The sequence below is a fragment of the Adelges cooleyi genome, unplaced genomic scaffold (assembly GCF_023614345.1).
Source record: "Adelges cooleyi isolate 19-005CV unplaced genomic scaffold, UGA_ACOO_1.1 ACOO_flye_CR_arks_rails_tigmint_CR_PRNA_9, whole genome shotgun sequence".
Classification (NCBI taxonomy): domain Eukaryota; kingdom Metazoa; phylum Arthropoda; class Insecta; order Hemiptera; family Adelgidae; genus Adelges; species Adelges cooleyi.
Genome location: NW_026096579.1, coordinates 4237752 through 4251107, shown reverse-complemented (window position 1 = coordinate 4251107; position 13356 = coordinate 4237752). Strand labels below are relative to the sequence as shown.

General features: G+C 29.4%; 1 protein-coding gene across 5 annotated transcripts; it reads left to right on the top strand.

Annotated features, from left to right (window-relative positions):
• Nucleotides 1-356: 356 nt before the first annotated feature.
• On the top strand, nt 357-11750 carry LOC126846228 (uncharacterized). 5 transcript variants are annotated; one of them, XM_050585489.1, is made up of 9 exons: nt 358-1403; nt 1891-2013; nt 3517-4020; nt 4970-5060; nt 6449-6652; nt 8956-8993; nt 9581-9649; nt 9726-10842; nt 10950-11750. In XM_050585489.1, exons 1-9 carry the CDS (start codon nt 1245-1247, stop codon nt 11039-11041), a joined length of 2397 nt encoding a protein of 798 aa, XP_050441446.1. In that variant the 5' UTR covers nt 358-1244; the 3' UTR covers nt 11042-11750. The 5 variants fall into 5 exon arrangements, with proteins under 5 accessions (XP_050441449.1, XP_050441446.1, XP_050441448.1 ...); XM_050585491.1 differs by having other exon boundaries at nt 359-1403; nt 3529-4020; XM_050585493.1 differs by lacking the exon at nt 358-1403 and adding an exon at nt 1509-1749.
• The last annotated feature ends 1606 nt before the right edge of the window (nt 11751-13356 follow it).

Below are 13356 nucleotides of genomic sequence, written 5' to 3'. Positions count from 1 at the left end.
ACCATACGTATCAGAGAAGTATTATCATCAATACTCACAGCTATTTCTATATTAAAGTTTAGGCCCTCTAAGTACTAAATTGTGAATCACAGCACCGGATCAACCACAGAATAGTGAATAGATTAGGACATTAGGTAAGTCGCCGTTGTGAGTTGTGTGACTCGTGAACCGCCCACAAAAGTTGACCGGTTTTGGTTTATGATAAAGATTGAAGATAGTCTTGTTATCACTACCGGTAACGGCGGTAACAGTGGTTCCCACGTTCGCATTGGCTACACTGAAATGGGCAATTTTTTTTTCATTTATTTTTTTACTCCGGTCTCCGCCCCGACCATAGTCGTGACTCGTGAGCGGTGAGTCGCAACTCGCGTCTCGCAGGACGGCCGACGGACACCACTACCGTACTAACGCGACACTGTGAATACAGTCGGATTTTTTTTTTACCCACACTATTTTAATGAAAATAAAAAAACACACACATATATATATAAATAAATATACACACGCATATATATACATATATTATAAATATAACGTTTTCTCAGTCGCTCCGCCTGTGTGTATGCGTATTGTATTATAAACTCCGAGTCCACCGGAAACACACGGACGACCACTGCGGTTGTACTCATCGCTCAGTAGGTCTTCTCGTTACGACGAATTCGCCATAAACAGGCGCGAGCGTTTGTCGTCGTCGTCGTCGTCACCGCTGCCGCCTCCGCCGTTCGACCAGCAACCAGCCACATCCCGTATCGTCGGGGCACCGATACGTTTCTCGCCGGTACGGAAAAAAATATAATGGCACATCGTTTAACCGACACCGCCGTCCGCGAAAATCCGTAGTCACGCCGTATCTGCACCGCCTCCCCGATTTAGTAGTAGGTGGTCGTTAGTAAATTCCTATACTTTTAGTGTGTGTACTTTAATAGTTAAAGAAAAAAAAAATCTACAATTTATAGCTGGTGTTTGGGCATAAATCGATTTTTAGTTAAATTTTGCCGTTATCACTATACACACAACAATACTTCAACGGCGGCCGCGGGTCGTGACTTTCGGACACCGACGACGACCTGTGACATTAAAATGACCGGTTCGTTTCCCGCCGCCTGGTTCCTGTCTAAAATCGCCACCACCGTCGCCGTCAAGTCGTTGCCCGTGGGAACAACATACAATTTTATCGCGTAGAAAAAAAAAAATTAAAATATCTCTCGGTGTTCTTCCCCCGGGACTCCAGAGCCGTCGCCGTAATGGCATCATTGTCGCAGCCCAAATTTGAGCCAAAGGCGCCCGACAAAAGCTCGTCGGCCTCGTGCGGCGGTGACGACGACGGCACGACCATCGCCAATAAAACGGCGGCCGTCGCCGCCGACAAGAATTTTCAGGATTCCGCTGCCGACTGTTCGAACGTGAGTATACACAAATTTATTTTTATTCAATTACATGACAGTCGGAACTCGGAGATACTCGTTCTCGTTTGGCCATAATAAAACTTAAATTTCATAATTCCTCGACCTAACCTATTTAAGATTTTTGTGTTATGTTGTTGATGATAATAGACCTTAGGTATAAATAATGAGTAATCAATTTTCAATATCAAAAGTGCAGTGTGATTGTATATGTACGTGTGTGTGTATTTGTATGCGAGTGCGAGCAAGTGTCACAATGCGCTCGTAGTTAAATGTGTGTTTTTAATTTGTCTGTACTTCAAATAGTAATAATATTAAACTGCCGGCTTACCTCATCATTGTCTGGGTATTTTTCTTGTTTTTTTTATTTAAAGTATTGATATTATATTTTTTAGGTATGTTCATGCCCTTTTAAAATCATAAGGTCACACATTATTTTTGTTATCTATACCTGTATGTTCATTTTTTTTATCTTTGTTTTTTTTAGAATAACAAGTCAAAATCTCTATCACTGGATTTATCAAATTTGAACACTGCTAGTTTCAAGTCTTTGCTTGAAGAAGTAGTCGCTTATGATACAGCAAAGCAGACCAAAAGTGAACTGTACAATGTATGTAAAGCATTTCCATATCATTATAACCTAACTATTCTTTTTTTGAGTTTGGGTACCTACTTATATTTTAAATATTACAATGTGAATTAGTTAAGGAACCAATTTACTTTTTATATATTTTTTGCCATCTTGTAGTGATTTACAATTATTACAAATCTGTAGTCGGAGGTCCGCGGTTTCCTCCAGTTCAAAAGTTATAGCTACTTGAACATATTTGTATTACTGCATTATAACCACTATTATAAGCAACTTTGTTGTGTTATCAAGCAGTTTACTGTACTTTCCAATCGCATCTCTGACTGCTGCAGTTCGCTATAACTGGATGGTGTAGAACACCACTAACGTTTTGCGTAATGATAATTGTCATAGTTCAAGTAGCTATATTTAATATTTTTGACCTAGATGAGTCCATGGATTTCTGACTTCAGATTCGTAATCGGTATAAAAAAACCCTAGAAGATAGCAATATAAAGGTGTCCGGTGCCTTTATATCATATTTTAGTTCAATGAGTTTAGAGCCTTAACATTTTTTATATTATCTACATACTTTAATCATTAATTACTTCTGGTATCAATGTATGTATAATAGATGTAGACATAAATAATTATATCTAATGATTATGTCTAATGATTAGCTGTTATTTTAAATAATATTTTACTTCTATTTATGTAAGTAATGGTAGTATTTAAATACCTAATAGTTTACTAGAAATATTTTTCAGAATGATCATAGTTTTGATTTACAATAAAATATTGAGATTTTTATCAAGTTTAAACTCGTTTTGTTTGAGTTCAAATACATTTCAAGAAAAAGTTATTTATTTTTTTATATTTGTAGTTACCGACTTATTTATTAAATTGCCTAGGGTTTACTCCGATGTTTTAAAATATATATTTAGTGATATAATACCTAAATTGAAATTTGTGTTGCTTATTATTTTTCTACTTTTAAGTGTCAAAAGAAAGAATATATTTATTATTTTTTATGAACATAATACTAAAATAACGATAAATATAAATTATGGTTTTATCAATCGTTCATCCAACGACTAAAGTATTAATAATGAGAATTAATTATTTTTTTAATTAAAAATAGTTTATAAAAAAATACAATTTTTTTATATATTAGTTGAAGAAAAAAAAACATCCTATACTTTGCCCCATGTAAGAAAGGCATGACAAAATTTGGTCCGTCTAGCACTTTGGCTAATTCTCCTTCAGTGCGCAACACGGCTTACGGCTATCGGACAACATTGTCGTCAGTATTCATTAACAATCAGGCATGTTGAGGTGGTTTGTCTGGTTCGACAGTGCAAGAGGCCTCAGTCGAGATGCACAAAACGCTGCCTTTCTTACACGGGACAGAGAATAGAAATCAATTGATATTGAAGTAAAATAATAATTAGTAACTCACTAGTTTTAGTCCTACCTTATAATAATCTTACGTACAAGTCATTGAATGTATTTAATAATTTGAAATCAATTTTTAATATTGCATAGTCTATGTTACAGAATTTGTTGGAGGATGTAACTCAAAATGGTGAAGATGATGTTAAGCGACCGTTGCATAACCAACGTTTAGTTGATAGTCAGACTGATTTGGATAAATTGATATCTAAAGAACAACACGTTAAGGAAAACTCTTCTCTTGAAGCTTTTGACCTAGCACCCGATTTTAAGAAGCGACTATCTAGTGCTACTACTAAAGTAAGTGCTCGTCAACTAGAAGGTGGCTCATTGCCAAGTCATGTTAACCATGCACAAGCACTGTCATTATTATTAAACAAAAAAAATACTCAAAACCAACGCAAAAAGATTGCGGAATCATCAAAAATGGCTAAAAGTGTAGATCTTGGAAAAGTTGTTGATCTTGGAGATCCAGGATATGAACAAATTGATAGAAAAGATATGTCAAATTATACTAGTCATGCAAGCTTGGAAATATGTTCGGCTAAAGAAGAGACTAAGGTTGATGAACGTTTTACAACGCCATTGTTATGCAAGGTAACAACTTTTATTAAAGTGTTATAGTATTTCTAAAGTAAATTATTTTGGGGGGCCATAGTGGGGCTATGTTGATTAAGTCGGCAGTGCTAACTCGTACTGTCAATCGTTTGAATTTTACCGCAGGCGGTCTATTTCTCAGAGTAGGCAAGTGTTTAGATAATTAGACCATCTCCTCTCTGTAATGGCAAACACAAATACTGCCAATTAGGCAGCCTAACAAGGCGTCTAGTCTACTTCACATCAACAGTTCCAATTTGTATTTATTTTACTACCTAGTTGTGTGAGTGTGATATTATAATTATGTCATTGATATAAGGTGACATAGTGCACAGGCGACTCAGTGCATTTTTATTTTATTTTATGACTTGAAAATTTAAAATTCTATTTGTTCATATAATTAATGAACCTTATGATTTGGCCTATAGAATCAAACATTTTAATCTTCCCAATATAAAGTATAAAATGTGTGGTCAGTAGCATTAATTAAAAAATATGTACAAATAACAGTGCTAAAACAACACCTGCAACTGATTTTATGCGGGTTTGTCGCTATCAAGTGATACTCTTGTCACAGTTTATAAACAGGTGGGTGGAATCTTCTTTTAATAGCGTGAAACCTGCATATTTTAAAATTGATGCTCTTTATAAGGTACCTATAGGTATCTATTGTTGCACATAACTCAATTTCTAACAATAAAATCTATTCATCACAACTCTGCACTAAGCCATCAATATAAAATTAACACAATTGTTGATGGGTGACCTAAATTTTAACTGCAGCCACTATATATATAATCAAAACCCATCCAATCAACCAACCAAAAATCACAAACCAACTAGCTTATAGTCAGAGTTGTCAAAACTTTTAAAAAAAAAAAGACAGAAAGTTATATTTTGCGTTCATTTAATATTTAGTAATTTATTATCTATTACTATTAATTTACAGCAATCAAGTCAAAATTATGATGACCATGATGCATATATGGAAATTGATGCTTCGCCATATTCTAAAGATTCCAAAGAAGGAGTAACTAAAGGTAAATTTAGTTTTAACAAATTAAAATTAAATTTTATTTTATGTTTGCTTTAAAAAAAATAGTAGTGTTATTTTTGCATAGTTCTGATGTTTTCTGCTTAATTAGTTTTGTAGTGTTAAATAAAATGATTTGGTATGTTTCAAACAGAAAAAATAAATTTAATCTATAATATATAATTAATTGTGCTTTTATTTTGTGTTTTTTATAGTATTATTTAAAAAAAAAAGATTTAATTTGGTTATTCTGATATAGATTTAGGGACAATTGATGGGCTTGGAAATAATCAGATAAATCAGATAAAACTGTCCAGGATGATTAAAAGAAAATTCTTTATCCCATTTACTACAATGGGCAGAAAAAAATATGTTGTGTAGTATCTTTGTAAGTAATACTCCAATTTAACTGGTTTTTAAACATAATAATAAACATTTTTCTACTAAAATTTTGTTTGAAAAAAATGGACTTACCTGGTTGTTGCTCCAAGCCCTTCAATTGACCAATATTATAATCAATGAAACATTTTTATAGCAAGTTAGTTATTTATAATAAAATTATGTTTTTATTTTATTTATTAATTATTTGTTCTAACAATTAATTTAAGTATGTTAACATACTGCAAAATTTAAATATATTTTTGTTTGATTTTTAATTATTACATGGAGTAAACTTATAAATTTAGTTAAAATTCATCTGCATGGGTAAGTGTTTACAATTAAAAATCAATAGCTTTTTTATTTTTATGTTGCAACACACATTTTAATAACAAGCGGTGTTACTAGTTGGTTAATGGCACAAATACCTGATACCTAAAATACCTAATAAAATATTTTATCTATAATATCAGAATCAAATATGACTAAAATGTAGTCTTGATTTTTTATAAAAAAAATTGTCATTTACTATATTAGTTATAGTTTTATGACATGAATTTCAGTAGTTATTTTATTCCTTATTATTAATGTCATAGGTATAGGATAATAAAAATCAAGAATAACTCTTACTATTTGGATACTCTTATAATTTTTTGCTTTTATGCTAGACTTTTTCTTTTAATATCTGTTAAAACTAATTTGTTTAATCTACTAATTACTAAAAATACAGGCACAATTAATTATTTTATTAAACCAAATTATTAAATCAATTTTCACACGTTTTTATAATAATCAATTTATATGTAAATAATACCTAATTTTATTAACATTTTTGTGCATCAAAGACTTGCTATCAATTAGTTCCTCTTATTATCTAGTTCAAAATAATAAGATTGGAGTGAGTGGTGTTGTCTTTGTTTAATTATCTAACTTTTTACTTTAAAGCAGTAAGCAGAATATTCCTTGTTTTTTGTTTTTCATTTTTAATTGGCATGCTTTTTATATTCTATTTGGAAGTATTGCCACGGACATCAGGTGAGGGCGATCAAGATGGAAAAAACTGTTTACATCAGCCAACTACAGTGGTAACGGATTTTAATAAAGACACGCAAGTGATAGACCATCGTTTGTTACATCTATTTGGCAGCCAAAATAATTGCTATCAAAATCCGTATAACGGATATACGTCACCAATGAGTTTCCATTTCTTAACACCGAATGGTAACTTGTATTTCACTTTAATTACTTCCATTCTATATTTAATTTTGCCTACAAATATTTCTTAGTATTACCAAAAAAAATATTAAAAATTGACTTATAAACATAATAATATGTGTTTCACTTCCATAAAGTTTTATCTAATGATAGTACCTAAACTAAAAATTCACAAGATAAGAATATAATATTTTTATTTGATAAGTGTGTTTTAATTAAATTAAAAATATATTTTTTAATAATAAATATGTTAATTCTATGTTATTTAATAATACATTTCATTTTACAGAAAATATACTATTGAATTTTTTTTTATTGATAAAATATTAGATATGTAGAATAAAAAAAATATTTATGTATTAAAACAAGCTAGAAAGACGGTAGAGAATGTAAATAATATCCTTTCATCAATTATTAAGATTTATAAATAAATCTTTAAATTTTTAAACTAGAAACATCTAAAAAAACCATTAGATTTTATAGGGAGATGCATGTTACATCATCCATTCATATAAAAATCATAGGCTAGGTGTACACCCTTAAGACAATAGAAAACCTAGACGAAATAATTTGTTACTGTTTTTTGTATGTGCACAGTATGACTTATTCTAAGAAAGAGAATCCTAAGAATTTTTCATGGCTTTATATAACTGCAGTGTGTCTTACTTGTTTGCTTAAAATAGTTAGACATATAAATAATGTAAAAAGTTTTACAGACTTTTAGCAAATTTATTTCTAGTTACATATTTACATGTATATTGTATGTTAAACCAAACGCAAAACAATCATTATTTTCCTTATTGCTGCTAGTTTCAAACTTGTAAAGTCCTATAGGCTAGGTAAGCACTATTAGCAATAGCGTATGAATGTCTATTTCTCTTAATATGCAATGGTTTTAGTTTTCATTTGTTTGTACTTTGATAGCTACAATAGCATTAAGTGTATTACTCCATATTTTATGAGTTTTAATTCATATTTCAACATAAAACTTCAGTTAGTTGGTACGTAAACAATTCAGTTTAATAACTAATAGACATTAAAAATTTTTATTATAATAATAATTAATGGGCCTCTGTCCTGTCATTAATTAAGGGGCTAAACTAAGTAAAAAAGGCTAAAAGAAACGATGAAATAAACAATATTGTTTCATTCTATGTTGTAATACATTTTTTTATTTTTTAAGGTTTGTTTAGGCTGTACTGGTTTTTAATAATATCATAACAACCTATATTGTTTTTTTTTTAATTTTACTTGAAAACAAAATGTTTATGATTTTTAATTTATTTAAAACTCTGTTATTTTGCATGCGACACAATTATTACAAGCCCTACCAGTATGACATTTTGGATTTCTAAAAATTTTGTTTGAAAACTGATTTAGTATTATTAGATACTAAATATCTTATAGATTGTTTGTATAACCTACATTTAATTTTTTTTTTGGTGTTCAATTTTACATCTAATTAACCTATTAACCTATTGGTATTGAAAATATTAAAAGTAGGATTAAATCAATTAAGAAAACTGAATTCTGATCATGCAATCTGGTGTACTGCTGGTACTAGTATGGTGTGTTATGAGTTAAAAAAATATAGAGGACAAAAGTCCTTTGATATAATAAGTAATATTTCTTTTAGAAACATTTACGATGTAAATATTTATTTATTTTGCTCTCGTCGAAAAAAAAATATTAATAAAATAAACTGTATTTGTACTTAAATATTTTTTTATGGTAACTATTTTTACAGTAATATTACTATTTTGTATGTTTATTTTCAGTTCTTCCTTATATTACTATTAATAGTAAAATTAAAATTTTTTTTTTATTCATAATATCGCTAAACAATTTTTAATAGAAAATGTCAATTATAATAAAATGTTTATTAATTTTAAGATAAAAATTTTTTTTTACATAATTGTTTTATTGGTATAATTGCCCTCTTTTATTTTAAAACAATATTTAATTATATTATTATTTATTAAATATTATATGCTAAAGCAATTTGTTTTAAGGATGAATATTGATTTTATAATAAACTGAAGATAAGCCCCGCAGAAACATTTTTTCAATGTAACAGAAAACAAATTGTATTCACAAATGATACTTGTTTTATCTATAATCATTTAAAATAAAATATATCCTTATCCAAATATAAAACAATGGTAAAAACTAATAAGCTGTAATACAGTTAAAAAGTAAAAAATGCATCAAGTATTAAATGCTTTTAGCTTACAATTGAAGTTTGATTAATTATTTTTATTATTATTGTGAGTTATAACTTATAATTTGCTTCTTATTCTTTGTTTCAGACAACTTGGGCTTACAGACTGCGTATAATAACAACAGGGTATGTTACTAAATGTTTGCTTATTCTATTTGTTGTGTTAGTAAATCAAATGATTGTTGATCAATGTTTTGAGAATAAGGATGTAATTTTTGTGGATTCTTATGATCATTGTCATCACTGGAAATACTAAGTAGAAAATTACAAAACACAATAGATTAAAATTTGTCCACAATACTCTTTTTCTTATTTTTTTTTTCCAATTTTTCACCTTATTTCACCCAAAATTAGAACATCTGGAATGTATCAAATTAACATCAATAATAACAGATATACTCTGTAATATTCTTTATTATACAAAATATTCTTTTAGCTTGAAATATTCTCAAAAATGCAAAAAAATTGTTGGCATTGATTTATACGCTTCACAATTTGTATAATTTCAAACTCCCGTGTCTGGCCGTATAGACTAAAAAAAAATTTGCAAAAGAATATTATTCTGACCTCTAGTTATGTATAATAACTTGAAAAACATGATTTGAACTTGGAGGTATTGTTTGATTTTTAAATACCCAAATTTCGTTTCTAACTTAATAAAATTTTAAAAGTATTCTTCTAAATTTTAAAATATCCATGCACTTTTTTTTCAGAGAAGTAATTTAGAAGATACTAGTAGTACAGTTCATAAACGAAATAAGCAAAAAAAAGAACTAAAGAAGGTTAGTTAGCATAATTTGTATAACTAGTTTTGTATTTTAAAGTTATAATATAGAATTTTTCTTTTCTTATGTTAAGAAAGACGAAGTAGTCCTCTCAGAAGATATACAAGGATATCGAGGTGATAAGAATATTGACGAGATTTTGAAGTTCATAGGAGATTTAAATGATGATAGTAAAAAGTGTAAAGGTAGTAAAACCAAAAATAAGAGTCGAAACGGTAAAGGCTCAGATGACGACTGTGGAAGACCAAAAAATCGTAAAATGAAAATGACCAAGTATAATAGTGTTGAAGAAGTGTCCACTACAGTTTTTCAACACATGGATAGTTCAGATGATGAATCAAAATCAATGAAAAGTATTAAAAAGTCAAAGAAAAAAGCATCTAAACAGAATCAGACTACAAAAAAGTTTGCATCCACTGAACAGAGACTTGATGTATTGTCATCCGAGTCGCAAGATACAGATTCTGCAGACTTTCTATTGGTCACTAATAAACAAAGGAGGAAAAAACAAAAGTCTCAAAATAAGTTAAATACAACGTCCAATAATTTCCCTCCTCATGACTCCTATTTATTATCTCAGTACATACAACCTAAAAATGTAAAAAATAAAAAACGAAGGAAGTCTACATCTTCAATGCCGCATTCAGATAAATCTGAAGATAATTCCGATCTCGACTCTGTACACTCTTTGCCTGCTTCATCCACACCTTCCAAACAACAATCATTTAAAGAAGCCCAAAAAACTGATTTGACTAAACCAGCCTGTGTAGTTACCACTTCTGAAGAGTCAATACCAACAGTTACCGTCACATTACCGCATCGAAATGTCGACGTCCCGTCGAATAGTGTCAGTTGCACTAAAGAATGCATTAATGGGGATGTGCATGTTACATATATTGTGCATGAATCCCATAAAGCGGACCCGGAGACCGTTAAAAAGACTGCCGTTATAAACAAAGTTCCTGCAGCGATACCCCCTCAAAGCGCTTCATTGACTGTGCGCTTACCTTCAAAGAAGAAACAAAGTCCAATAATGTACAATAAATATGAGGTGGATACGAGCTTATCTTTTGGATTTGAAATTGACCAGAATTTACTGTGTGATAGTGGTAACGATTATCAACCACCAGCCCCAATTCCTATGCCTATTGAGTACAACTACAAAGAAGTGATATTGTTCATCAAGAAAGGTAACAAACTTATTAAACTAAATATTTTTATTTTTAATGGTAAAAGACATTTGAAATCTTCTTACAATTTCACTAAAATTAATTTGGTTTGATCATTTTTCTTTTAGCTTGGCAAGATGTCGAGAATGAGAAAAGCAATGGTAGATCAAATATTTTAGAATACAAATGTGATACAAATGATGTTCATGGGGACGTCTGAAAGGTCTGCCAAATACTGAATTGAATAAACATAATTAGTTTTCGACAACTAATTATATTTTCTAATATGGAATTTTTTTCATTCCAAAGAAAAAAATCTACTGAATTTGTTAATATTCTTCGAGAAATTTTTATATATCATAGTAATTATTTATGTACGTAATTTGTATATAATATTAAGAAACAGTGTTAAAATTACTTTTTCTTCTTTAAAAAAAAAAAAAAATAATAATAATAATTCAATTTAGTGGCTATGTCACAAATCTTTCTTTTCTCAGTAAATATTGTGTATATGATTGTTAATTTTAAAAAAAGGTCATTACATTTTTTCTTTTGTTAAGTTTGTACGTTCAAGTTTGTTTGGCTTATTTAAAAATGATAATATTATATAATTTTGGGGGCAACTAAAAAAACCTGAGGTCACAAAATTACATTTTGTGAGTTATTCAATTTGTTGGTGGTTAACAAGTCAATATTAACATATTTTTCATCATGTACTTACAATAATAAATTATTTGTTTCAAAACTCGAATTTGTTATAATCAATTTTGGGCTATGTTATTTTATTAAATTATTTTTACTGCGTACCTTGAGTTCGCGATTACCTTGTAATTCACAATAAATACATTATACACAATGTATTAGGTTTTGTTCCAGTTTTATTTAATATGTGTAATTTGTCTAAAATAAACCGATTTGATAAACATATATTTCTGGCTTTTTAACCAGTTTTCATTTGTTTAAATAACATTTATAATTTTATAGCTGACATTATTTTTTCACAGTAACACAACATATGGAGTCAAACATTGATGTTTGAGCTGTTTCATTGGCGAACAGAATATTAATATATTTAACGGGGTTTTCACCTTTATCATAAAACGTGTATGCAGGTAAAACGTTAGAGTTCGGGTTCTTGTCTTGCAGTATGAGAATTGATCTGTTGTTTATGTACGACGGCGTATGACATAGGCAATTCAGGTACACACATGACTAGGCGTGGTTTTGATGAGTGTAAAATATATTAACTGTTTGAAAAAATCCTGGTGGCCAGTTTTGATTATTTGTTGTATAAGTATAATCATTTCCACACCTCTTGTTAACAATTATATTATATTACATTTCGAGAATATCATTTTAAATGATTTAAAGTGTTATTTTTAAAAAAAATGTAACCTTAATTTTATTTGTTTTTCTAGTGGGTGTGGTTTATGATACCTATTATAGGTATTGTACATACACTAAAAATCGAGTTATTACAACAACGGCGAAAATTGTCGCAATTAGGATGCTTTGAAGACGTGTCACTCCTCTAGAATTTTAGCAACCAAATTGATGTAGTTTTCCAGGACTGGGGTACGGTTACGGGGCAGGGGGTTCTTAGATTCGTCTAGATTATTATGCGTTTACGCTTACTAATACGGAATTGCTTTTTAAAACTAATGCTACCTAGGTATTTTACTTTTAATAAATTACGAACGACAGATATAATACTGACAATAACTAAACGGGTAAAACAATATTCAACTTGATAAAACTCGTTTCATGATTCCAACATGCAATTCTAACAGCCATTAATGACGTAATTATTGTTATTAGTTGTAATAATATTGACTTAAATAATCATAACAAAATAACAATTATAATTACAATTTTTATTTTATTTCTTCGTTCCAGCTACATTGTTTATGTTGCATCTCAAACATTTTATGTTATTGGCATATGGCTTTAAATTGCATACAATTTTTTTTTTTATTTCCACAAGTTACTCTAATTTAAAATTGACTTTAAATTGTATGTGTAAAGGTGTTTAGTAGGGAATTAAATGTATTCACTGGCTGCATTTTTATTCCATTTCAAGTTTTTTTATTCCAATTTGTCCCTAACATTTTCATAAAGATAATTTTAAAAAAGGCGTAGGTATATACAATTCTATACCAACATAATGGTAAATTGTTCTATACCAAAGACAATTCAGACACTTGAAATTATAATAGATGCGAAATGATAAATTTGCATGTCTGAATTAAACAAAGAGAACGTGTACTGCATAAGGTCTTCGAAGTTCCTAGCTTACCTGCTACTCTGTTAGCTGAATTAACACATTTATCAGTTAGGGTTTACATAGTAAAAACATAATATATTATATTATGCTTCATGTATACTCTATGCCAATTTGGGCGTTATTTTCCAATAAATAAGTTACAAAATAAATATATTATAAAACAAATAATATTACACAAAATTATTAACGGGTATTACAAATCACTAATATAATATTTACGTATATATACATATATATTTCCTTTAAAATTT